The 27,998-nt window shown below is 41.4% G+C and overlaps 1 protein-coding gene across 6 annotated transcripts; it reads left to right on the top strand.

Annotated features, from left to right (window-relative positions):
• Positions 1-55: 55 nt before the first annotated feature.
• Positions 56-19,607, top strand: LOC6614380. 6 transcript variants are annotated; one of them, XM_032722977.1, is made up of 12 exons: positions 56-598; positions 1,257-2,247; positions 4,459-4,485; positions 10,636-10,766; positions 12,421-12,816; positions 12,947-13,249; positions 13,376-13,891; positions 14,076-14,159; positions 16,780-17,040; positions 17,428-17,665; positions 17,883-18,076; positions 18,340-19,607. In XM_032722977.1, the coding sequence occupies exons 2-12, from the start codon at positions 1,322-1,324 to the stop codon at positions 18,471-18,473; spliced, it is 3,210 nt and encodes a 1,069-aa protein (XP_032578868.1). In that variant the 5' UTR covers positions 56-598; positions 1,257-1,321; the 3' UTR covers positions 18,474-19,607. The 6 variants fall into 6 exon arrangements, with proteins under 6 accessions (XP_032578868.1, XP_032578863.1, XP_032578854.1 ...); XM_032722972.1 differs by having other exon boundaries at positions 10,630-10,766; XM_032722963.1 differs by having other exon boundaries at positions 10,609-10,766.
• Positions 19,608-27,998: the final 8,391 nt, after the last annotated feature.

Genomic DNA, 27,998 nt, shown 5'->3' with positions numbered 1-27,998 from the left:
ATCCGAAAGGAATCGAATTGAAACTCGCCTTTCATTACGAATTTGTCATTCGCAAGAGAAGGTAATGCAATAAAACTTTTGCGCGCGCATTTCTCTCAGTACATAACGGTAGCGCTTCGTGTGTACGTACGTACGTGTGTGTGTGGGTGGGCTAAAAAAATAGCACTCGTTAGCGCCCGCTCGCTCGCTCACTCGCAGTCGTCGCCTCGCGCCGTCTCGCTCTCAGTCGATTCCCATTCGAATGCAATTCGTTTCGTTGATTTCTCCGATTCGCGAACGAGAGGGGGAAGAGGAACCAGTCGAAGGCGAAGAAGCAGAGGCAGCGACGCCACCGTCGCCGTCGCAGCGGAGTAGCTGCCATCTCTCAATCTCTGAGTGACAATCCGTCGGTACGGTACTCGAAAACGGACACAGCTCCGGTTTCCAAAATTCCAGTACGAAAACGGTTATTCGAACTCGATTACCACACGCGGGCAATCGGAATAAATAACTTGAAATATTCAGAGTATATATTTCAAATATATTCAAAAAGCAAAGTGCGCGAGTGTCTTGTGTCAGTGCTGTTGAGTTTTTAAATTACTTTTAGACCTCCTTAAAGGTAAATCTATGTTCTATATCGAATCATTCAAATAGGGCTGACAATAGGTATATTTTTGCAAATGGGCAGTAAGGATCCAAATTAGCTTCATTGCCTTGTTTTTAACAAAACTTAATTAAAGCAAAGTTTACAAAGCAATAGTTCTGTTAATAGAGGATATTTTTTTTTGGGGAATTAGAAAATAATCAGACTTTAAATGCGTAACTTAAAATGTCTGAAAGGACAATATTAAACTTTTCTATTTTCTGTTAGTTTTCTATATTTCTTTCTAAGTAAAATGTTTGTTAGCATATTAATTTACAAAACATATTTAGCAATATAAACTTGTAGCTACCGTAAAACTAACTAAACTGGCTCAAAAATAGAAGCACCATTTAATAATTAGAAGCAAAGCTGAGCCAAATACAAATCCTAAATTGTTTGGAAATTGTTTGCAGGTCTCCATTTAAATTTGATATTATAAAACTTACAGAAATATTAAAAATTGAAAGCCTATAATAAGCGGATGTGAATATACGAGGCACGCTCACTTAGAATTTGCATACAGAAGCCTAATAAATAATTAAATATGAATTAAAAGTTCATTAATTATTTATCTTCCTCTCACCATCTATTTTCTATTTCTCCCTTACTTTGTGTCAATTTTTTGTCACGATAGAAAAAACGCCAAATTAACGAATCGATTAAAAAGTAAACAAACAAAAGTGTCGGCCATGATGAAGTATGGATTCTGTGACAAGTGAACAGAGTGAAAATAACAACAATAAAGCGGGCGCAATAAATAACAATATTAATAGTGGTATTGAAAGAGCCGCGGGCAATATGAACACCACCGCCATGTTGATGCATCACCAGCAGCAGCAGCAGGCAGCCGCAGCAGCAGCAGCCGCAGCAGCCCAGCAGCAGCACAATGGACGCGACGGTAGCAACAGTTCGCGTGGAGCCAACGAGGATCGTCCAAATGGACGGAGCTCGCACACAGGACGAGGATCCAGTTGCTCACCGGCCAGTTCACCAAGTCGCCATCCCAGTGCCGTCAGTCCGGTGAGCTCCCTCAACCACTCCATGATGCAGCAGATGCAGCAGCAGCAGCAACAACAGCAGCAGCAACAGCAGCAGCAGCAACACCATCAGCTCAGCCCCCCGCCACATGGAATGCCATCGGGCAACGGACTGCCGACGGGCCTGCCGCCCAGAATGCCCCATGGACTGCCGCCCCATTCGCTGGGGCTCCTCAACTCCCTGCAGATGATGCACCATGCCTCGCCCTTGGAACTGATGGCCGCCGCCCATCACCATGTGCCGCCAAGGTCGTACAACTCACCGCCGCCGATCTCCACCTCGGATCCCAGTGCCAATGAGTGCAAGCTGGTGGAGTACCGGGGTCAGAAGGTCGCCGCATTCATAATTAGCAACGAAACCATGCTCTGCCTGCCGCAGGCCTTCGAGCTCTTCCTGAAGCACTTGGTCGGCGGCCTGCATACGGTCTATACCAAACTAAAGCGCCTGGACATCGTACCGCTCGTCTGCAATGTGGAACAGGTGCGCATATTGCGCGGCTTGGGCGCCATCCAGCCGGGCGTCAATCGCTGCAAGTTGCTCTGCTGCAAGGACTTCGACATCCTCTACAGGGACTGCACCACGGCCAGGTACGAAACCGAAGCAAATGCATTGGGGGCAGTTCCACACGCAATTGGGGGGTTTTCGTTATTTCAAGACTTCATTTGATTGTTTCACTGATCTGTGCTGTGCAGGCGAATATTTTGCAAAGGGAGTTTTTGCTTAGATTTACATTAAAATGAAAAATCTTGTAGTGATTTTTTTCATATAAGAATTGGATTGGGATTTAAGTGTTTTTAAATACGATTAGTTACGATTTTAAAATAAATTTCTAACCGCTATCCACTGATTTCGCAAAGTGCATGCGCCCAGTTAGTTGCATTTCCAGTTCGGGGTTTGCTCTGCAAAATTTTCTCATTTCCTGTTTCCGCTTTAGCCAACTTACGCACTCAACTTCCACCCCCTGCCGCCGCTGCCCCCAACTTCTTGCATATTCTTGCAACGGTTGCAATGCAAATAGTTTGTGCATCGATATCGATTAACACGGGCAATCAAAAAACTTTCGTTTCGCATTTCGCCGTTTGCCTTTTCCGATGACATTTAGCGGAAATACGCAATGCAAACGTAACGCTCCCCGGTGACCCCTTGCTAACTAACCGAAAGCTGCGTAATTCTTTTGAACGCCTCTAACAATAGTTGGTAAAACAGTTTTCCACCTTGCACAACTTTTCCTCCTGTTTCATCCGATGTTTTTCTGCAATCGACGTGTGCGGTGCGCTGTCAGCTCATTTCCGTTCGAGTGGAAAAAACGACAAGCAAAAACGGAGTTCAGTAGAAATGGGTGTTGTTCTTTTTTGTGTAATCTTTGGAGGGGGATCTAGGAGCTAGTCGGTCTAAAGTCTAAAGTTTTTAATGGTTTAAAATAAAACTATTGTCCTTGGTTACAGAAAGTTTTGCGAGCTAGCCAATTTATTATTATTTTATCAAGGCGACTGACATTTTTGTGTCTCTAAAATAAATACTTCCTTATAGCTGCAACTTAAACCAAAAGATTTAAAAATTTACTTCAAATGCTGCAGACTTATACAGAAATATGCAGAAATAGATCGAATGGTGTATATTCAGGTCCCAAAGATAAAAAAGGCTTGAAAGATCAATACAATTAAGGGCTAATATTCCGATTGATCCCCAGGAGATCCAAATATTCATGGATATTTAAACATTCCACGCCTGAAAGGTTTTGAAAAACATTTACTAACTGAACTGCCCATGCATTGAGACATCAACAGTCGAAACGATTACAACCTTGTATTTCAATATCCCTTCGTTTTTGGTTTTGGTTCTGTTCTGTCCTTTTTTTTGTAAGCCAATGTAGAGTCCTGGGGTATTTGTGTTTACAGTTCTCAGTTGCAGTGAAAAACGGGTTGAACTGGCCGCTGACCACAATGAAGTCGATGGAAAACCATCTAGTTAATTATGAAAAAGGGCTGAGCCACATGTATGGAGTGTGCTCCAAAGTGCACATGCGCTTTGTTCAGAGAACTGAGTACACAGGCAAAAATTGAGAACTTCTTGGATATCGGGCTTAAAAATTTGGATTGCCGTAATTTTTATTAGTTTTTTATACTTATGTTAATAGCTAGAAAAGTAAGGTTTTTGTCTTATTGAAAACATATATTTTGAAAAGTAAATCTAGCCAAATAGGTCAAATCGAAATGAACAAAAATATAAATGATATTTCATTGGATTATAATGTAGTCCGTTGATATGATATACTAGTTATATTTTTCTCAATGAAAAGTTGTACAGAGAGCCAGAACAGAAATAAGGAGACCCAGTCTAAGTACGATTCCCGGTTTTGAAAACCGAACCGGACCGAACATGAGGAACGGTTAAAAATGCGGTTAAACCTATTATTAGGTTGAAAAAGTTTTGCGCTAAATTGAAACAAGTTGGCAGAGCGAGCGAAAGGGGAAATGCGAAACCGCTGAAGGCAGCGCTCTCTGTGGATAATTACAAATTGTTTTTGGCCAGTGGGCTGGATAAAGGGGTCAAGGGGGGTTGAAAGGGGACGGGGGGTTCTCGGGGCGTGTGCATTTTCACACCCGCTTGCCCGCCAAAATGCAAGTCCGTCAGAACGAACCCGTCAATGAAAAACTTCCCTTTCAGCATTTGTGCCCCGAATTTAAGCCTTGTTTCCTTCCGTTATGTTGCAGTACTTGTTTTTCGTATTAAAGCTTACACAAAACGTTTAACAATTTTGCCTCACTTGTCTCTTCTTCTTCTCTTTTTAATTGCAGATGCCTATCGATCAAGCCACCAGAAAGGTAAACACACAAGTATAATAAAAAAACTATGGCAATAACTTTTCTCCTCCTACTTTTTGGTTTTTTTGTTATTATTTTATTTAACGAAGGAAAAAAAAGAAACGCATCGTATCGATACACTTGAGAGTTTTTAGAGCGAAAAGAATTTGTTTATTAAATTAATTAAACTCGAAACGGAAATTGGGCGAGCCTCGAATGGCGGAAGTCGAAAGGATATGGCCAGCTAAAAAGTGCAAAAAAAAAAGAATGTGAATGCTATAAATAGAGCGTGAAAAAGGGTTTTATTTCGATAAGAAAATGGGGCGGGGCTTAACGGTGTTAACGGTAGATGAAACAGGTGTGTGGATTGATTTTTGTAAATACGATATGAAAGGAAATAATACTCTTAACATGCAGATTAAATGGTTAGAAAATAGGCTTCCCAAGTACAAATAAACTGAATTAAAAATTGCAAATTATTAAGTTTTTTGAAAAATATTAGTGACGAACCTCTGTTAGTTGGTTGCGAACAATGATCCTCACATTTTCACTCTAAAACACTCTTGAGCTCATCCAATTGTATACGCCTTTTGTTCAAATCAAAACTTACGTTGCAATAATTTTTTATTATATTTGTTTGCCTTTGTTGGGGGCTTCTCCAATGGCAGCCAACCAAAATAATGATTTTTTTAAGATATACAACTTTTTTTTATGTACTCAAGCTCAATGCTCTCATAATTACAAAAATTATTGACACTGACATTTCATGGGTTCGTATAATTTTGTCAGCATTTTTGTGTGACTCGCACTGACTTGGCTCAGTCAATTTGGTTTGGCAAATGGCAAACAATTGATTTTGATCACAGTTGACAGTTCGGTCTCCACTCCTCACTCCCTTGGCATTTTTCACCTAACTTGGCTAAAACGGCGTTTAAGCGGCACCGACCAAACGGCTCAAAAGCCAGCGAGGCAAAAGGCGAAACTCCAATGAGCCACAGCAACGTGTTGTGACCGCGCTGGTGGGCACACCTTTCCACTAAATTGGACTAAAGCCATACTCCGCCGAAGACTTACCAACCGATCCGAGCCGATCCAATCGAAGCCATGGACTTGCAGGCCACAACTATGCAAAACGTTTGGGCCAAATGAAAAATGTTCGACCAAAAAGATGGAAAAACGAATTGAAAAGCCAGCGATTGATTTGACTGCATTTGAGTTTAATTTGTTGTTAAATATGTTCGATTGAAGATGGCGGGGAAAGGAAGCGAGTTCGATAAGTGGAAGAGTTGTTGGGAATAATAGAAGGGATATCCTTAGTGGTTAGTGGTTCAAAAGGTATAAAAAGGTTTAAAGATTAAAGTTTAGAGCAGTCGTGGAATTTAAAAAAAAAAACATTTCAAAACAGTCATAATAATTAAAATAGAAAGCATATGTTAACGGGCAATATATCATATTACACGATCTTCAGCCTGTTGCCGCGTTAATTTTAAACTTATATTCGGGAAAACCCCAAAAAGCCATTCAACCAAAATAGCAAACTGAATAAAATATTCCCATAAATCTCACCAGCCGAGGGGGGAGGTACGGCGAGAATTCAAATTGATTACAAATAACTTAACACAAATTACGACAGCACATTGATTTATTATGTGGATTTCATATGCAGCGCTTTGTTGTAGAGACAGACTATAATTTATGCCATCCAACAATAGCGGCGACTGTCGAATGTCTAATCACAAATGACTGACTGACAATCAAGAGATCAACTGAACCAACCGAACTCCTCGGGCTGTCAAAATGAGAGGCGGAAAAGTGTTGCAAGGAAACAAAAAAAAAAAAAAAAGCCAAAACAACAAAAAAGAAGAAAACAAAATATAATTATATTAAATTTCTAAAATAATTCGAGTCTATGATTTTCGAGGTGTGAGTTTCATTCGGGCCATTTGCATTTTGCAAATTCAGCTTAATTGAGTGTAACCGAATAACAAAAGCAACATTGTGGCTGCCTCTCTGTTCAATCTAAATGAGGCAACAATAGTTCAATTTATTTTTATAATAATTACAGAGCCTAAAACAAAACTGCACACAGTGTTCATATAAAGTCGGCATAGTCGAGTACGAGTATTCTCTCAGCATCATGAGATGCGATATAGTCGCAATTAAAGGAAAGGGAAGTGGGGGCGATCTTGGTTAGCCATCCAATCCATTGTTGGTGTGCCATGTTTGTAGCTACATTTTTTGTGGCCCGCTGTTCGGTTTTTGTTTTTTGTTGCGAACTAAATGAGTTATTAGCACGCCAATTGAAATTGAAGTGAGTGAGGAAAAAACAAAGTATGCAAAAACAATTGCCAAGAAATCTGCATTAATGCACTGCACATATGGGGCTGTTGTTGTTGGTCGGGGGGAAATCGCAAGTAGCTGGCTGAAATTATATGGCTTTGGCTTGGGGAGGAAAGAAGGCCACCCAAAATTGCTAATAACCATGTGATTTTCATTTAAATATTCGAAAAGTGTCGTGTGTTACAATACTAACACTATTTTACAAGATTCTCAACTTCAATAACCTAAAATACTTCCAAATTTAGCAGAAAAAACGTTTTTTCCGGCAATGCTGCCAATATAATATTATTTATCTTTGCCAATGATGCCAATTATGTTAGAGAACTGCTTAAGTCTTTCAAGTCTGGGTACAAATAAATTTTAATACGTAGTTTTTTAACAAGTTATACAATCATTTTAATTCAGCGCAGAAATCTAATATTAGCCTCCATTGAGAGTACTCAAACAAATCTAGTTTGTGCTGTATAATTTACGATTCCAATTGTCAGTGGCTTCCATTAAATGATGTACTTGATCATTTGGAGAAGTACAGGGCGTAAAACCCACAATTAGCCTGGAAATATTTCCCTGAGACCTGCCCTGTGGATCTGGGGCCCCGCTTTCAAAACCCTTTGGCGAATGCCATGTCATTCGTACATTTGCATGTCATTTAACAATGAATACGAAAGTCGACTGAAGTCAGCGCTGTCTTTGTCTCGTTGAGCTCAATGCAAATTCCAATAACATTTATTGTTAACAACGAAAGAAATTCGAGCCAACTTCAAGCGCCAACACACAAGCGGTATTCTTTCTCGGCTTCTTTCTGGGAATTTCCAATGCATATTGTCGGGTTTACGGCTTTCAGACAAATGGCAACGGTTCGCGAGGGGCGAGATTCAATTTGAGGCTATGGATTCAATTAACATCCTGCTCTGTGAGCACTCGGCATTGGTAATTGCAAATATGGAAATTGTGTTGCAGGCACACATTTAATTGTCGGTTACTGGGATTGCATTGATTTAGTTGCCGGCAAGCACGCTCTGCAACGCGGTCGCAAGGTGGCAACTTGGCCATAAATATAATTGATTTGCCAATTTGCAGCTTAGCCCCAGTTTCTGGACGCCAGATCGCCGAATCGCCGGGGGCAGTGGGTTAAGCCCAGGGAGTGTGGATTCGCTGACAAATGCCGGGAACGCCTTCCTAGCCCGATGTTAACTATTCGATTTGGCAAGACTCGATGCGATTCGATGCGGATCGATCCAATTCGATTCGATTTATGCAACTGCAACTGCAAGTGAAGTGGCAGTGGCATATTTAGCGCACTTTGGCGCATATTTTGGCGGCTGTTTTTCAAGCGTCCCGGTCGCAAGTCATTAATTAACAACTCAGCTATCCCTTGATTATTGAAATATACTCGTATGTACATGTGTGTATGTACGATCGTCGGGGAGACGCAAGGAGACAGCTGCAAACTGGTTCGAGAATTGTGTGGCCAGTGTTGGTAACCGGTTCCTCCTCACTCCTTCTCCTCCTCCTCCGCGGGCTGCTATTATATTGTTTTACTTGTTTCGGGCCACAGGCATTGGACACAGCGACTATTTTGACAAATTGTTGTTTATTCCTGACTAAACGTTTGTCCGCTGTGCGAAAAAAAAATGCAAAATGACATTCACGGCGAGTGACAACGGTGCATAAATTAGCAAAAATGGCAGTTGGTCTCTGGTCGACAGATTGCAATTTGGTCTTAACCACTGAACATTTCGGAATGCAAATTAACAGAAAATTATTTTTCAGCTTATCCGGTTTTGAAAAATTAACTTACTGAGCCAGTTAAATTAGTTATTTGGCATTTGGAAGTTACATAGTTACCCTACAGCACAAACTTTTAAAGAGGGTTTTCTATAAGTCTATATACACTAGCATGTTCCCAACCAGATCAGCCCAGTTCTCCATCAAAGCACATTTTGCAGATCTTAGATATTGCATCACCATGTGACCATTACGTACATGCCTCGACCCAATTATCCAATCTTTCCCGAAACTTATGCAAAAGACATATTCTTGCGAAGCGAAATTTTCTGAACCAGACAAACATGTCAGCCTGACAGAACCGAAAACTTTCCAATGAAAGTGTTGCCCGCACAACCTCCAACTCACTTCGCATAAATTCATACAACTTGACTGACTGACAGGCGCACGGGTCTCGGTCTTTTTTGCACGTCACATGCGGGGGAACAACGGCCTTCCGATTCCGATTAGAACCCAGAAACACTTTCGCTGGTATTCTTTCGTTCTCGGAATGATTCATGGCTAAGGAGTCTCTTTATTTGACCCAAAGGGGCCAAGACAACAATCCGACTTGTTTGTGGTTGAACGTTTAATGGAGCACAATTAAAATCCAGCCGCAAATATTGGCTGTGGCAATATGTAACTGTAAATATTTGGAAGAATCGTTATCCGAAGAACGCACAATTACAAATTGTTCAAGAGTTTCGCCATCATATATGTAGATACATATATGTGGAGACTACATACATATGTGTATGGAGTATGCATGGCATAATTTATATCGTGCACACGATCATTGCTACCTGTGTTTATTTGCCCATCGCCGCTGTCTTTTGGCTTCTAAGGGGACACCTGTGTACCAGCGGCAAACATGGAATGAAGATTCCATAACTTAATTGCTAGGAAGAGGAACCATCTGGATGGAAGGGGTCGCTCTATTTGATCAAGACCCGGCTCCCCTTCGTAGTATTTGCTGCACTTAGTCAGTTTTTGCTTCGTATACTTATTATTATTTTTTTGGCTTTACTTTTTGGGTTTTTTGGATCCGACCCCCGCGCTGCTTGTGGGGTTTTATCTCTTGTTTGTCATAACTTCCACCCGCTGCGCCAAGTTGTTTATGCCTCTTCGGTTAACTATTTAGCTTAACCTGCGTCAAGTATTTGCCCAAGACTTGTTTAAATATTTTTTATACAAATAGCAGCAATTGCAGGCATAAATTACTTGAAAAAATAGTTGAACTCTTTCTTTTTCCATACGTTTTTCTTCAGCTCCGTTTGTTGGCTCGCTTTATTGTTGTTGCTGTTTCGGGTTGTACATTTTTTTATGGCACATAATTAAAATGGTAGCACGTTTTCGTTCTACTCGTTTTTGGCTTTTTATTTGTCTCAAGTCAACGGGGTGCTCACTAAAGTTGGTTGAAGCTTAATTAGGCAATGCAACTTGCGGGCGAGGGGTGGGGAATGTGGCTAAAAATGGCATTTTTCGGAGGGGAAAATTATTAAACAGCAAGATTCCGCGGAAAAGTTAAGCCGTGATGGATGCGTTTACGGCGAGACAGGCTATCAAAAAATTATAGACACTTTTTGGCGAAGGAACTGCTCGGCTTTTACAGAAGCAAATAAAACAAAAGAATTTACAACAATATTATTTTTAAATATTCAGCACGGTCTGGCACATATAAATCATGACGAGGGCCATAAATTACCTTTGAATGCCTACCACGGTTTTGTGTGAAAGAGTTACCAATTTTAAGATGAGCTCTATGTACTGGAAGCCATTTTTCTTTGCCTAAGCAATAAATTTTCATTTAATTTCAAGTTTTGTTAAATATTTTCCACTTTAGGCTCTCAAGTTGCGTTCTACCAAATATATCTAATAATAAGCGTGAAAATGCAGCAGCACAATGCCAAAATAAGCATTTGTTCTCCATTACTAATCCCACCCATAAATTTGCTGAATTGCGATCACTGAGCTGAGGCATTTGGCATTTTTTTGTACTGATACCACGGATATTGTCCATTGCTCTCAACCCAACAGTAACTCTCTGCAATTCCGCAGTTCCAGACCGGGTAGACCGCCCAAAAGGGGACCCGTTGGGCTTTCCCTGCCGCCCACTCATCTATCGCAGCATCCGCAGTTGAAGAAGCATCGCCTGGACAACGGCGACTATGCCTATGAAAACGGGCACATAAGTGGTAAGTAATTGAATACAATCTATATTGGTGTGACCTAACATTACGAACTACCCAGTGTGACCTTCATGTAGAAAAACAGGTGTATTTTTGAAGATTTTTGTTTTGTCATACATAACTTTAACTTTAAATTCAAGTGGACAGCTACCACTATTTTTACCGTGCACTTCAAGTTCCCACTTGCCGCTGCCAATTGCAATTCTCACACAATTGAGTGGCATGGCCGCAGGGGCCACGAATTCGGATTCGAATTGTAATGAAATCATTCCCAGATTGGCCACATAACTCGCTTTCGGGGATCGGCGGCTGTTGAGTTTCTGTATTTCTGTGCTTCCCCAGCCAGTCGATCGATGATCGTCGCTGCCGCCATTTGTGATTTGTGGTCGCTGCTTGTTGGCTGATTACAGCTTACACAGCACAGCCAAACGAACAAAAACGAAACGGATACACAGCTACAGATACAGATACTTTGGCTACGTTCCCAGCCAAAGCTAAAGCCAGAGCCACCACCACACCACAGATAAATGGCAGCCAAAGCCACAATCAAGTCGAATTCCGCACTGTGATTTGTACTGGCACAGGAAATCGCATTCAACTGAATTTTCGAATTGTATCTGTGTCTGTAATTATGATAAGTACAAGCGGACTTATATTTAATTGATTTTTACATATTTCTCTATGATCCCTAGAAGGAGAGAGAGTGCCGAGCTGACAACTTCGTCCACGCCCCTTTCTATTAATGTGTCCGAAACGCACAATATTGAAAGATACCCGAACAGCCACAAAAGCCCAATCGAATGAAATCTCAAAATCTTTTTCTTTAGAACCATGCGCCGCCGGCGCCTTCTGAAACGAAGATGGGTCTGAAAAACTGTTTGCTCTTTTTCGCCCCGTCATTTATGGCCATAAAGAAAAGGTTGCCTGAAGTGAATTATGGGGCGTTGATACTTGAGTGATATTGCATTATTAATAAAAAGTGCACAAGGCATTTCTATAAATTTTTAACTGCATTTTCACATACGAACGACCATCGTTTAATTGCATTCCGAAGCCAACGAATTTTCGCCAACTTACAATGTTAGCACTTTAGTGAATTTTAAAGCATTTAATGGCCCACTAAATTGTCTAAATGCACATAGCCATGTACACATGACAGCATATATACATACATACATGTGCATGTGTATGTACATAGTGCAAACAAATGACAGCCGTAGATACACACGCCAGATAGAAAAGCATCTGTATATTTGCCGTGTGTGTGGGTGCATTTAGTTGTTGTGTTTAGTCTGGCCGCTCAGACAATAGACAGGCCATGTATAGGTATATATATATATATATACAGTATAAAATTTATATGTGGCAGACACAGACAAGAACAGGTGTCAGTTGGGCGAGCCATCAAAATGAAAGGCAAATATTGGCGAGGATGGGCCAATGGACGAGTGAATATGTATTTCGAAATTAAAATATTTAGCAGAGCTCAGGACAGAGGCATGAAGTATTGATTAACGTTAAACTGCCAAGTAAATGTGACTAATACAAATTAGAGTAAAATGGTTTAAAATTTAAATTTAAATTTAAAATTAGAAAAATATAATAGTTTAGCAAAGTTTAGAACGGTTAAGCATAACTTATTTTTTTCCTTTTTTACCAGATATGAAATCGCCACTTTTGGCCAATGGCTACAATCCGCCGCCCATCAATCACATGGCCTTCATGCAGATGAACGCCCACCATCCGGGAGCGGCGGCTCTCATGTCGCCGGGAATGCCGCCCCACGGATTGCACGCCCGTCCCGAAAGCCAGATGCTCAAGGCCGCTGCCCAGAACGCCGGAATGTCGGCGGCCAATATGGACGCCTTGGCCAGATCGGGAATCTGGGAGAATTGCCGTGCGGCCTACGAGGACATCGTCAAGCATTTGGAGCGATTGCGGGAGGAGCGAACGGATGAGCGCCAGCAGGCGATGGGAGTGGGTGGTGCGGTCGTCGATCGGGTGGGAAATGTGATGGTGGCCGAGCACAAGCCCAGGGATCTCAGCTCCAGGAATTGTAAGTAGAAGCATTGTAATGTGCAAAATAATGTAAATTAACATACTAGAAAACTATAAATAATCCACCAGACTTATTTCCATACACGAGTTTAAAAAAAAGTTTTATGTTTTTTAATTTCCTTTTATAGGCTCTCCCACGCGTCAGAGTCCGGTGCTGAATCTTAGCAAGTCCGGCGGAAACACAGACCACGGCGGAAGCAACTGTGACGCGGGCAGTGAGCGCAGCGATTGCCACTCGGTGGCAGGATCCCCGGGAAGAGGGGGCTCCCGCAGCCTGGACGAGGGCAGTCGCAGTGGCGTCGGAGGTGGCGTTGCCTCCCATGTGGGCGGCGGCATAATCGGCGTCGAGGACGACGAGGAGGAAGAGGAGAACCTGAGCGACGAGAACCAATCCGAAGTCGATGAACGCTGCCTGGCCAAAGATGACGAAGGTGAGTGGACTTTACATTGATCCGATCCCACTTGTGCGATAAGCAGCAGTGCACAATGTGCGCGATAAACGATAAATGTGACATTTTCTGACTGACTCCGTTCGGAATTCGTGTCTTTTCTGACAGATTTGAGTGACACGGAACGTGATAATCTGTCCACGGGCTCAGCGGCCGCTGCAGCGGCTGCAGCGGCAGCGGCCGCACACCAGCTCCACCAGCATGCCGCCTCGCACCACCACCAGACGGTGGGTCTGTCCCACCTGGGTGTGGTGCCTCCACACCAGCGGGGATCCCCCTCATCGGCGGAGGCAGCGGCAGCCGCGCTTCAGCACCAAAGAGCCTTGAACTACTCCCAATTGGCCGCAGCTGCAGCTGTGGCAAACGGGGCGGCAGTGGGCGGTGGTGCGGTGGCCAATGGGCCCACCGGCGGCGGTGGTGCCCTCACCCCCAACGAGGCGCTCCTGGCCGCCAACGATGCGGCCGCCCTGGCCGGAGGTCTGGCCCTGGGCCCCTTGGGCATCGATGCTCATGCCGCCGTGCCAGCCAGCTCCACGGAAACGCTGCTCAGGAACATCCAGAGCCTGCTCAAGGTGGCCGCCGATAATGCCAGGCAGCAGGAGCGGCAAATCAGCTACGAAAAGGGTGAGTCTCAGATTTTAAATCTAGAAATATATTAGTAGTAGTTCCTTTAAAAAAAAAAAATAACTGCATGAAAATTTAGATTATTAACAATTTAGCTATTTTAAATTGCAGTTCGTTTTTTAAAGTAATGATATAATTTCCAGCATTACTAATTTTCAAAATCTTGGTTCAAATATACTTTTAGCTGAGCTCAAAATGGATGTTTTAAGAGAACGCGAAGTGAAAGATTCGTTGGAACGCCAGCTGGTTGATGAACGTAAACTGAGAGGTGAGTAAACAAATTGATATAATTAATGATTAAATAAGACTCAAGAAAATTTAGCCCTCTAAGTTTTAGAATATGAATGCCATTTCGGATAGATATCTTCTATTTGCGTCTTCAAATCTTCTTGAACCGCAAACCGGTTCACATTAGCGTCAGTTCACTGTGAGTGGCGATCCATCCACAGTTGGTGTAGCAAATCAGTCCTGACAGTGCGCCACATTCGCATCCATGTCCACATTTAGCTCCAGATTCAGATTCATACTCACATCCCGTCCAGCTCCTTCGGTCGTCCTATGCCGATTCCGACTCCAATCGGGCGCACTTAATGCAATCTGACTCAAATGACAATGACACCTGATATGCCGACTGTCTGCGAATGCTCCCCTCTCAACCCCTTTTGGCCCCCTTAACCCCTCCACTCTGGTGGTCGTCGCCAGGTTGCGGGCTAAAAAGAAAAAAATATAAAGGGTTTTAAGGCTCAGGCTGCCGTTCTGTCTCCTGGCCTTTTTCAACAGAAATCACAATTCAAATGAATTTAATATCATTTCATTATTTAGTTACACTCGAATGATTGGCAAAAAGTAGCCAAACAAAAATGTGGAGCGAGTTGGAGTTGAGAATGGGGATTGGGAAGTGGAATCCGAGTTGCACATACAGAAATCCTTTAATTGGTTGTTGTTCTGGCGTTTCCTTGTGATGACTTCGTGAAAAGACCTTAAAAGGGTTGTCAGGGGTTAAGGGTTGATTACCTCTCGTGAAGAACTAAGCCTAATTGAGAGAAAAGTTCTGAAAACAGAATCCACTCAACCAATTAACCAAACATAAGACCAAAAGAAGCTTTATATGACTTGAAAAGGGTATTTGATAATGTGTTTTTCTGCTCAAAAATAATAACTATGGCTTTAAGGAAAATGTTCGATTTGCAAATTAGAAAATGAACTAGTATGAAGTAATTTGAAGTAATGTCCCAATCAAAAACTATTTTTCTCCGTAATTTTTCAATTGCATATTTCAAAAATTGATTCATATATCGGCGGCCACTTTGTAATCAATAATCGCAATTCATTAGGCTTACAACTACTAAAGTTTGCAACCCTCAAATTTAGAAGCCGCCATTGAGCCACCCAAAAAACCGGAGCTCCACCCAAAAAAAACAAAAAAAAAAAAAGAAAAATAGAGAAAAAACCAAGAAAGAAACGAAAACAGCGGAATTACAATGCGAAAACAAAGGGAACCAGGGCAGACTATAATTGCCCACCGACTGACCGACCCGGCCATAACTTAATCTCCGCCTTTCCCCTTACTTTGTGGGAAAATTATGGAGGGAAATGCCGCACATAAATCAGCAAACGAATACCGAAAAAAAATTGCATGCAACTATGCAAAATGCCACACAGGCATACATAGACATCTAATTGCAACTAATAATAACGCCGGCGATAAAAATCGCAGCCATGTACGGGCTTGAGTTTCCACTTTTCGAGTTCAGAACATGGCAACAATTGGCCATTTGCTGTGGGTGAGCGTGGGTGCTGGCGTTTTGGCGTTTTGGAATGGCGCAAAATCGAATCGAATCGCATCGCATGGAATATGGAATGGAATGGAGCTGCGGATGGAGGGCAATGCCATCAGCCGATCCTCGCTGAAATTCAATATGCCTGCAACAGATTTTGGATTTGATTTGAGGTTGATTTTGTGGCTCCACCCTCAAAACGGCTGTCACCACGCTTCATCGCATCCATCCTCATCGGCGCAGTCGATCAGGTGCACTGGCAGAAATTTTCTGTGCCAACGAGAAATTTCTATCAAAATTAAATAAGTTATTAAACTATATGGACAATCTTTAAAAAGAAGTTTTCTGACATTTTTGCTCTTTCAGAAGCTTGAGGTTTTTTTTTTTTAAATAACAGACTTAAGATCGATTTATATAAATTTTTTAAAAATATTTTTAAAATTATTTCAAAGCCCCAAGAAATCTACAAAGCAGTTTTTTCCCTATATTTGCCGCCTCCTTCATTTTTTTCTGTGCACCTTTTCTATGGCTCGCGATCTGGAATGATTGCAAGTCAGGATCAATAAACATAATTGCGCCCACACACACGGCCGGATGCGCACTTGAATTGGCACAGGCAACGAGCCAGAGAACTGGAGGCCACAACCAAAGCCCAAAACCCGATCGAAAACCAGAACCAGAAAGCCGGGCAGACCCAGAATCGTTTGAATCGATCAAATTACCAGTTACCAGTACGAGATCGCCGCACGATCTATCTATCTATCGCTCATTGGGGCTCAGTATTTGCTGTTGTTCTGTTGTTCCCGGGACTCGGAGCTCTGTTTTCTTTTCCTATCTCCTGACATTTCCGTGGAAGGAATTTTGTGTTAATGTTCGCATCATGATTTGTGCAGAATGGTGGTGCTTTCGCAGGGATCAGTGGGTCAGTGATAGCAATCTATCAGTTTGCAAATACAGTTCTGCGAAGTGCAATCCATTCGATACTTGTGCGTGCAGTTTTGAAGTAATTTTTTCTATGGCACACAGAAATAGTAGTAGCTATCGTTGTTTAAACTTGCGCTTAAAATCATGTTTAATAAGTATTTTTCTCTTTTTTTTTTTCAATTTTAGTGCTCTACCAGAAGCGCTTCCGACGCGAGCGGAAGATCCGCATCCGCTATCAGCAGCAGCTTGGTGGCGGCAGCGGTGCGGTGAAGGGCAGTCCGAATGCCAACGGGAGCGGAGGCGGTGGATCTGGATCGGCTTGCAGTGAGTCGGAGGCGTGTGGCGGCGGTGGCGGTGATGCCAAGTGCAACAATAACAACAACAATAATAACAACAATAACAATAGCAACAGCAGCAGCCATGGCGGCGACGTGGAGACAATGAAAGGTGAGTTCCGAGGGTCAAGGACACGCATCACGCATGGCTAACAGATCCCCCATAAAATCCCCACCACCTTTTATCCATTCTAAAACACCTGTTCCAATTAGATATTGATTACGAAATGTAACTAAATCATTTATAGAATAATAGCAAAAATCAACTAGATTCCTTAAAAGTTTCGTTTCTTCAAAAAAATACATCAAAAAGTATAAATGCCTAGTAATAAAGTAAGAAAAAAGGTTTTTTAAATAGCTGAACACAAATGTAGCTTACATTTTGGAAAATTGATTAAACAAAAAATTGATTAAAAACCACCTGGCCCACGCCCAAATTGCCACCCTACGCTTTTTAACCAACACAGCGCCCTCTTCTTCTATTGACCATCTTCCGTAGAAAACGATGCTGGCAGTGAAAAATCGGACAAGTCCCTGGCCTCCAATTCCTCCTGTGATGTGACCGCCGGACATTCGGCTGGTTCCGTTTCCGGTTCCATCTCCGCCGGCCTCAACTGCCCGGATTCCCCCACCCACTTCAAACGGGAGCCGCACTCCGATCACGAGGGCTCCGTGGAGCGCCAACCACGATCCTCAGCTGCCTCACTGGCCGCCCACGACGAGGATAACACAAAAAGGTATGTGGAATATCCATTAGCAATATGCTCATAAAGATCATAGTGTATCAATGGGGAGTCCTTAAATGGTTATTGCCACTTTAGGTTTTAAATGGGGAAATGAATTGTTACTGTTTGTGTTTTCCATTTTGGAAAAGATTCTGAAGAATGTGGTATTATTTATTAATTTATTAATTAATTATTTATAAACATTTTCCATTTCTTTGTTTCCATCCAGATGCGGCAGTCGCGATCGGGACGAGCGACCGCCCAGCGGATCAGCAGCCTCTGTGGCAGCAGAGGGCAGCTTGGCTGCTGCAGCAGCGGCCGCCGCAGCAGCAGCCGCAGCAGCAGCCAGCAATGGAAAGGGTCCGTGGAGCTATCCGGGCATCGATCTGATGGCCACCGGCGCCTTCTGGCAAAACTATTCCGGTGAGTTGAGAGCTGGAAACATATTATCTTGTTTAAGATTGTGGGATAAGTGTCAGTTAATAAGTTGAGTAATAGCAAAAGCTAATTCCTGAATTATAAAGCATATCATAGTCCTGAAAAGCAGTACTTCCATAACTAATTTAAGTAACATGCCATTAAAAACACTTTGTCACATTCAACCTAAAAGTATTTCAATGGAATGATTATTGATTATTATTGCCTCTAAATAAAGGTTCCCCATTTCCACACTGATCTCCTTGCAGAATCCCTGGCTCAGGAGCTTGAAATGGAGCGCAAGAGCCGTGCCGCCAATGCCGAGCGGGATGTGAAGAGTCCGCTGTCGGAGCGGCCGACGGCTTACTACAAGAACTCCGTGCTCTTCGGCAGCGCCAACTAAACACCTGGTCAGGTGAGGTGGCGAGGATTTATTTGATCTCAGAGTGCAATCCCAACCGGCGGCGGCTCTTGAGTGGGTGATGAAGTGGATGGATAGAAGTGTGTACATACCTAAGATGAAAAAAGTTGGAGTTTTGAGAACGTTGCAAACGTTGGAGCGGCCATTTTGTACATAGAGAAAGGACGTAGTGAAAAGATGCAGAACTTCCGATATCCCTTATTGAGTGCTTAGATGCGATAGCGAGCAGTTGTAAGCTTATAGTGACGTTGTATATAGCAGCCGATACGAAAGACTTTTTAATGAATTGAAAAACGATAAGCTGAATACCCGTGTAGGCAGAGTTGGCATACCTAGCATTTAACTTCCCCGAAAAGAAACCATTTTTAGCATTGCTTATAAACCTTACGATTTAGCTTCAATTCGAGTATATTAATGTAACAGAAATATAAAATATATAAAGTAATACGTAGTTATTTAGGGAGTACAGAAAATAAATCTTACGAGCCGCTTTTTAGTGTTTTAAAGATGATGGATAAAACTTTGATTTATTTTACGATGTAGTTTTTCTAATGCTAAGGTTTTAATTTATTCACTAGCCTAGCAGGAGTGCAGTAAGTCCGTAATACTAAAAATTAGCATATAAAAATAATTAACTTCAAGTATTTCACTTGCCTAGGCGATAAACAATAATTCATATTATATATATATCAAATAAAGAATATTAATAATAAATGCTAAACAAAACAAACTTGTATGCCCGTTGCAAAAGCAAAACAAAAAACGTAATGAAGGAAAAATGATCAAAAATTGACATTAAAAAACTATTTAAACGCTTCATATGCTATTATATATACACCCTATATATATACACAGATTAACTTTAGTCATAACAATAGTCAAAGAACAAATAATTCCGCGAATCAGCAAACAACAATAACGGTTCAAATATTGTGCAACTTTTCGCCGCTCGCAGTGAAAACACAGAAATTATTATAATAAATACGATTAAAATAATACAGCAGCCGACAACCGACAGACAAAACCAACACCAGCAACCAAGCGAAAAAGTTTAAAAATAATATATAATAATAAATTATTATTGCAAAAATAATAAAGCGACAAACGTTGTTTTTATTTATTTTTTGGAGGTGTCTGGGTGGGTGCAACAAAATGTGGACCGCAACTAATGTGGCTTAAATTGTTGGCTATTTTTGGCAGCCTTTTAAACTTGAAAATATTTAAAAGGAACCAAAAAATGAATAGCACAGGTAAGGTAAGCTAAATTTCCCTTTATGTAATTTGCTCATAATAATAAAGGAAACGAAATGATTGTAAATATAAAACGGGCGGTGTAATTTCCCATAACAGGAAGCGCTTATAGTGCTGATTTCTTGAATTAATGATCCGAAATCATTGGCTGAGGATGTATCTTTGTTTAATTGCTGTCTATAGAAATGGCTTTATGCTTCGCAGATTAATTTGTTGTGTGCGGGGCCTCAATTTGGTCTAACATATGCCAGTCTATGCGATTTTAGCATTTAATTATAGCACCAGGCAGACGCGCTCATCGGAGGAGCGTGAGATAGCCGCAAAAAATAGAGATACGAGAACCAATCGATCAGCGAACCCGGCAAATTCTTTTTGTGTTTTTTTTTTTTATTTTTTTATGTTTATTATCTGACCATCAGCTGCGAGGCGCGCGTTTGGACAGTTATCGATCCAGAATCCACAAAATTTATACGCCAGATGATGATTTATGCGTCTGGCTCAAGGGGATCAAATCACTTTGGATCAGCTCTCAATCTCTTGGTGGCGAGAAGAAACCACGCGGAATCGGATTCAGATACAGAAACTGCATATTGTGATTATGATTATTGGTAAATTATATTTAATTTACAGTTAAACGATCACGTATGTACGCCAAAGGCCCCGAAAATCTTTTCGCCGGATCGCCAAATCGCCCGATCGAAACACACTCCAAAAATACCTTCTCCACCAACATGACCTCAATTATCGATTTAACTTTATTATTGGTTTTGATTTGGACTTTTTGATTTTCGGGGCGCATCTCAGCAAAAAGTTGAAATTAAAAGGAATGCTGTTGATTGCTATGCTCGTCCCGATCCGCAAAAAGGCAACACATCGCGTATGGGAGATATATATACCTATATATATGTGTCGCTGGATCTGGAGCATTAGGTGGGCAGGTCGCTTAATTCTCGTTAATTTCTCACTGGCAACGTGCAGCGTTTAGCTGATTGCGGGTTTCCCATTCGGATCGCTGCTCCTTTGCCCCTTCTCAGTTGGCCACTAAATTGTGGCAATCATATTTTGCGTTAAATGCATTCATTTTATGTTTTATTGAAGGGTCCTCGCCCCATACATAACTGTTATTTCGGCAGTTTGCTGGAACTGGTTGACAATAAATCAGATTTATTGGCTGGGCGTCTTTTCGACCAGTTTTAACTGGGTTAATCATGGGAACGCTGGGGGAAATCGCACATAAGGCCACTTCTAATAAGGCGAAGGTAGAAAAGCATTATCAATATCTTAAGCAATGTATATAATTTAATTTAATTACTTATAATTTTTTTAGGCCCAAGATTGCCTCTATCAGAATCTAATTTACTAATCCCTTTCGTAAGAACCTTACACATGACCGCTCGGTCATAGATCATCTTTGCAACATCTAACAGCTCTTTCATTGTAGCTGTTGTCAGGCCTCATAGATCATGATTCTCCTCCCGTAGAGGATCGTGGATCGTGTATGCTGTTGACAAGCAACTGTCACCACCAGCGGCCCAGGCGCCATATTGTTGGAGCTCCACTTCGACTTCCACCTTTACCGCCGCCTGCATCCCGCAACTTCGAATCCATCCTTTTACCCTGGGCACAAAACAGCGGCCCCCAACTGCCTGGCAGCCAATTTCCACACACAAATAAGCCGCCAATTTGGCCCCCTCTTTAGGGCAGTTAGTCCCTAGACCAGACGGCCGAAACAAGGCAAGCGAAACCCGCCAGACACTACGTCAACTCCACAGACACGTGAGCACGGCCACTGTGGAAAACTACCTCAAAACTGCAGAAAAAAAACATTTTTTTCGATATATTACAAAGTTGTATATTTTCTGCATTTTATTATTATTTGTGCACTGTAAAAGTGTTTTTTATAGTTGCTTTAAACTGCGTTAAGGTATATGTTAAACATATATCTAATCTTAAAATGATCATAACTATTTTAAGTATTTTTATATTTGAAAAACGAATTTCGAAAATGTTTATTTTTATTGGAATTTCTTTGCAGGCTAGTTAGTGGATTACATAAAAACGTATGTACTAGGAAAATGTGTTATTTTAAATAGAAAACGGCACATTTGGTAAATCCCACACTATTTTACCAATAATTAGTGGTTAAGCCCACTGTGCTGGGCTGAATATAAAACTAGGCTTCCCTTGGTTGCATCTTCCTCCGATGAGTCGCTGGTTATAAATCAGTTTGCGCGGCTTTTAATAAATTGTAATTGAGTCGCGAGTCGCGTCTGCAGCTCATAGATACATTTGTATCTGCTGCTTAGGTGCTTAGTTCGCTGTGGCTTGTATCTTTAGCTTTTGGCTGCGATTGCGATCGCGTGTGGGAATGCAAAGGCGAATCTCGGGCTACAAAAGCGGCCCATACGATCCCATTCGAGGCGATCCTTATAAAGCAGGCTGCTGCTGCTAAGTTAACCCCTTGGTTGTTGTTGTTGCTGTTGTTGTTGTTGCATGTTGTATACATGGCACTTTGCCGGCTGTCGCCACTTCGGTTGTTTGGTTGTTCGGCTGTTTGGTTGTTTGGCTGTTCAGAACCCCTGCCCTTTTTGCCCCGCCAGCATCATGCTCGAAAATCACGTAATGAAAAATGTTTTGTGCGCAATTTTTCTTTTCATTTGTATCGTGCCTCTCCAGCTTGCGAAAAGAAGCTGGAAAAAAAATATAATGTTTTGTTTCGCTGTTTGTGTGTGTCGAGCAGCAATAAAACCCATTGAACACGAGTTGCTTTCGAGGCAACATGAACAATTAATGCAACATATGTTAGCGGGCCGCAGAAACCGCAAAGCGAGATCTGCAGCGAGATGATCCTTTATGCATTTAATGGCCGGCCAAACAAATCGAATTAGTTGCCAACGCTCGAGGCTGGCAACACGCGAGCGGAACTAGCCAAATAGAACTTTGGCATTTGATTCAGAGTAAATATTTGAGGGTTTAGCCAGAACTGCTAGTACTCTTTTACTCTATTCTTGAAAAAGATAAATTTTAAAAAGTATTTCAGACTGATAAAAGGATATGTATATGGAGTTCAATACAAAATAGGATTTAGATAATTAAATGTAAAATGTTAGATTCAGAGATACTAATTTGAACTATCTAAAAAATCCAACACAAGTCTAATTATTTCTCTCTACTTAGTAAAAATTTCACAAGGCTTTCTGGCAGTAGGGTATTTAAAATTAATTTCATAACAAAGATTACGGGTTACACCCCCAAAACCAAAACCAACTTCCCTTTTCCCCGTTAAGCTCGATTCCCTCCTCTAATAGTTACAACTAGACTTTTTCTAATTGAAACTTTTTTTTTTTGCAATCGAGGAGCCGCAAATAGTTCGATCGATTGCCAAGATACGAATTAACCCAACAGATACGCAGCTGCAATCACACCGATTGCCAATGCATATGAAAAATTGTACTTTTAATTGTATCTTCAGCCCCCAAACCTGGCCCATTCCAATCGATTCTATGGTCCATACATAGGCTGCAGTAGACTGTTCTCCCAGGCAACCAGCTCCTCATCGCTTCTTTAATTGCTTCGCTGCGGAGGAGAGCTCGTATTTGTTTTAAGACTTTTGGGCGGGCAATTTATGGCTTATCATTTTTTGTGCCTTTAATTCTGTTTCCTTTTCTCAGGTGGGTGTGATGAGGGCGGCGGAGGATGGACTCCAATGAATTGGGATGGGGCTTTCTGGTGAGCAGGTGGATTTCTTGGGTTATGGGTCAGCAGGAATGGCCAACGGCAATGCTTAAAGATGCGTCAGATTCTTTGTGAGATAAGCAGTTGGTTAAATTGGGAACAATATTTGAAATTATATCCCTAAATATCAAAAATCAAGTAGTCCGAAATTATCATTGTATTCCAGTAGGGATTTACAATAGTTCTGGGATTTTCTCAACGACATCCATCCATGTAATCCCCTCTTTATAGGTATGCCCCCCAAAACAGCACGATATCGACAGGTGCTCCTGTGGCCATTTAATCTACCTTCATACAAGCGTCTTGCGAATTCTTTGTCAATTCGAATGCAATTTTAACAGAAAAAAACGAGAACAGAGGAAACCCGCAGAAGCCGCAACCAAAATCCGCTGGGTACAAACAAAAAAGATGGTTCTTTGTTACTTAAGAGCGGAAAAGAATGGGCAGCAGGGGCAACATGGAAAAAATTATTTCATAAATCCCTGAGTGGCTCTCCGTCGATTCTAATGCACTCAGGCAAGAAACGAGGGGAGTTCTTGCCACTGCCTTTGTGTATTATTGAAGGGATAACTACTTATAAATGTGGCAACAACATGCAACTATCTTTCGAAGGAAAAAAGATTAGCGAAAGGCTTACATAACATACATACGTGTGGATGCGGTTTGATTTTTTTCTCGCTGGCAGCTGACACAGATATAGATACTTTGGCAACTATCCACGGAATGATTACAACAACCGCTCTAAGATTCGTTTTCGGCTGAAGGAGCGCCAGCATGCCGGCTGACAATTCAAGTGGAATTTTTTTTTATTTTTATATTTCTTTTCAGATTTCTTCCTTTTTTTGTCGCAGTGGTAGTTGTATAGTAGTTGGCGAGCGGTTATCCGATATTATTTCGCTAATTCGATACTTTTATTTCGAGCAAACGGGTACCTACCCTCCCTCCATCGTTCCTTTGCATAATTTTTCATAATTTTTCTTATTATGATAATTTTGCTGGCGAAAAAAAATATAATATACATTTTATGTGAATGCAATCTGATCCGTTATTTATGTGCCACACAATATAGTATGGTCTGCGGGTCTGCCGTTCCCTGTACCGAATATAAACCGTTATGTGGGCGCAGACCACACATTATGTTAATCATAATTTCACTGCACTGCCTGGCATCGTCTTTTTTTATCATCTTTATTTTTCATTGCCTTTTATTTTTGTGATTTACAGTTTCTGGGGTCGCAGACAGGTGACAACAGCTGTCAGTGGGCCACAGTTGGTTGGCCGATTAAATTTAAGTTTGTAATCGGGAAGACACGTTTATTAAAGGATCTTAACAATCAGTTTTGATACCGATTTTTATTTATTTTTTAGATCATTTATTATTGTACCACTTTATAAGCTATTTTTAAGACTACCCACCTCTATCTGCCCGCATGTTGGAAAACTCCAAGATTTGCATCCGATAAACTCAGACTTTCGATTCATTCCCAGCCTCTTCCGGCTCAAGAAAACGAACCGCAACTTGTGCACGTTTCCCTGGCATTCTTACTCCTCCTTCCACTCTGCACTCCCTGCCACCGATTGTTCCTTGTTTAATTTCGCAGGAGCACAATATCCATATCCTTCCTGCTTAGCCGCTGGCTTGTGGGCGGAATATGGGAGCTGGTGTATGGTGGCGGGCCCCGAGGATTTCTTGCCCGAGAAAAGAAATTGTAAATTTTCGTAAAGGAAGTATGAATTACGGGCACTTTTTCTGCCTTTTGTTGGAGAAGGTCCTTCCCCCACAGCTCCTTGCCGTTCTTGTATTCTGCCATATCAAGCAATGTCTATAACTAGATATGTGGCAAGTGTGAGAGTGTGTATTGTATATGGCTTTCACTTGCTGAACTCTTATAGGTGGGAATAAAGTCCTTGTTTGCCGGGAATACAGGGTGACAGGCGCATTCAATCTCCTCAAAAAAATTCGATAGAGCTTAAGATCTATATTTAGTATTAGTATTGGTCAAGGGACTTTTCCAAATACGTGCCATTGTTTTTTGAAGTTTTTTAACCTGTTTTAAGTGAACCTGTCTATTAAAAGTCTGTCTAATTCACTTTAAAGTAAATTATAAGTTAATAGTTAACATATTTCTAAGCTATATATACTCTCCCTTTTACATCTCTTTAAAATCAAAAATAGTGTTTAAGGTATCAATAAAATGTTTACAAATTTTCAAGATATCCTTTTGGGATCCTGTAACTTCATACACGTTCAAACATCTTATGCTCTTGCACACCCATTGTCGAGCAGCAGTTAGTTAGTTTTTGTTTGAGTAAAATCAACGCCATATTGTAGACATTGTTAAGGTTTCTGAAAATTTTATAATTAATTTTCTGGTTAACATGTTTTTCATATGTGTAAATATGCGCACAATCCATACAATACCAGGGGGGGTAAGGCCCCTTGGTTGGTTGCTGGGTAAAGTTCAGGAAGTGTGTTTACAAAGAAAATCCTTTTGTACAAGTATCAGATTCCTGTGCTGATTAAAGAAGCACCCAACAAAGGGTTTTGATTGGGCGCGCTAGAACATCTTCCCATGCGAGAATATTTATTAAAAATTTCAACATTATAAATGATTTGCCGCATGCTACTCATTGCCACGCTCATATCCTGTTTTAGTTCGTTGCTGCATAGAAGGGATGGGAAGCGACGCGAAGGGCACTGTTTTCTTGTGGCGCCATGACTTTACAAGATCCCGAGACTCATTGCTATATTAACCATTAAGGCATTTTAAATCCAGACGCCGTTGCTCCTCCCGCTTTTAAGTTTTCAACGTCATTTACTTCGTTTCAATTCAATTTGAAATTCAAACTCTTTTTGGCGGCTGCCGCTGCTTCTGCCGTTGATGTTCCCGACTTGGGATTTATAAACTGAGTGAGTGACATGACCATGACGATATAGTAGTAGGTAGCTAAACTGCTGAATCACCGATTCGACGGACTGCCAAATGGCATTATTGTGAATATCTGGAAGATGTTTTTCTGTTTTCGGTTTTCTGGTTTTTCTCTTTTTTATCCATTGTGCGCGCGTTCAACTCTTCGATTCTTTTCCTTTTCCTCCAGCAGTTGTCCTTTTACTTTTTCTAGCCGTCATCCATTCATGTGATCCATCTTAATTCTTTCGGCATTCGTCATCGGTTTTTCTCCTTCTCCTTATTTTATTTTTATTTTTTGAAAATCCATTGCGCCAGTTCCACACTTGGCTCTGCATTTTAATTTGTCAGCGATTTTCTTTTCAATTTTATTTTCATCAACCAAAACACGGATATTGCATAGTATTGGGCGTCCTGCCAGCTTCTGATCGATGACGTTTTTATTTGCCATATGCGCGTGAGAGTGTGTGCGTGATGGATGGCTTTCGAGGGGGCGGGGGATGCAGGGACTTTGAGCCAGAATTAAATTTAAATTGAAAGTGCTACGGCTTAGTGATGGCCAATAAAAAAATATGTCAAAATGTCGGGCTTAAAAGAAATCAATGAGTTTATTTGACTTAATTTATTCAGCTTATAAATGCAAAATTGATTACATCACCTAATCAAAAACTATAGTTTAAAAGGATAAAGTTAAAGACGAGTACCACGACTATCAGATACCCACTGCTGTTGATCCGTGCAGGATTCAAACTGTTTTCTTGTGTATATCATATATTCCTGTGTGTTTTTTATGCCCTAGATCATTTGGTTTTTAATAAAGGATAAAATATAAAGTCTGTCTTGTTTTTAAAGGAAGCTCTGCCTCGAAGCTCCGAAGCTTACAATCCATCGATTTCGATTTCGTTTGGCTGAGACAAGACGAACTTGCAACTGGGCTGCGTGTCAATATATCACGATTATGTCAGTCGCTTGTGTTTGTTACCCAGCAGGCGGTCACCTCTTATCCATTGTGGAGTATAAAGAGGGGTATCCAGTTGGGGAACTGGGGATTTGCGTGCGCACGCGTACAGCGCCAAAACGAATTAAATGTGATGCACCGGCAAATGATAATTCAATTTTTTTTTGCGTTGCTGTCGGTGAGGGGGGAATACCTGAGAATCTGTAGATTCAATTTGTCCAACTGTTTTGGCCCACAAAGCAACAACGCACACGCTCTTCAATTTGGCAAGTTGGCAGTTCGATTTGCGACTAAATGAGGAATCTCTTCTGGACACGCAAGCCGAGAATAAATGTGGGGAATAAGCCCCCTGCCCCTGCAACTGAAACTGATGATGTCAAAGTGTTGCAGTTGCTGTTGATTTTGATTTTTTGGCAAATCATTGGCGTAATCTTTCAGCTGCTGTCAGTTGGAAAACCGATTGAATGAATCAAGGCTAAACATACATACATTGCCCAATTGTTAAGCAATTTATGCAAACAGCATTTCCCCTTTTTCCCATTTCCCATACGATTTACCATTCTTTCGACGTTTTCGCCTGTCAAATTTGCCAAATCACGATGACGTATCGCTAGACCACGTTTGACATTAACGTTTTTTGCTATCAGCCAACAA

This window comes from Drosophila sechellia, chromosome 2L, assembly GCF_004382195.2.
Source record: "Drosophila sechellia strain sech25 chromosome 2L, ASM438219v1, whole genome shotgun sequence".
Classification (NCBI taxonomy): Eukaryota; Metazoa; Arthropoda; class Insecta; order Diptera; family Drosophilidae; genus Drosophila; species Drosophila sechellia.
This window is presented reverse-complemented; position numbering and strand designations above follow the sequence as displayed.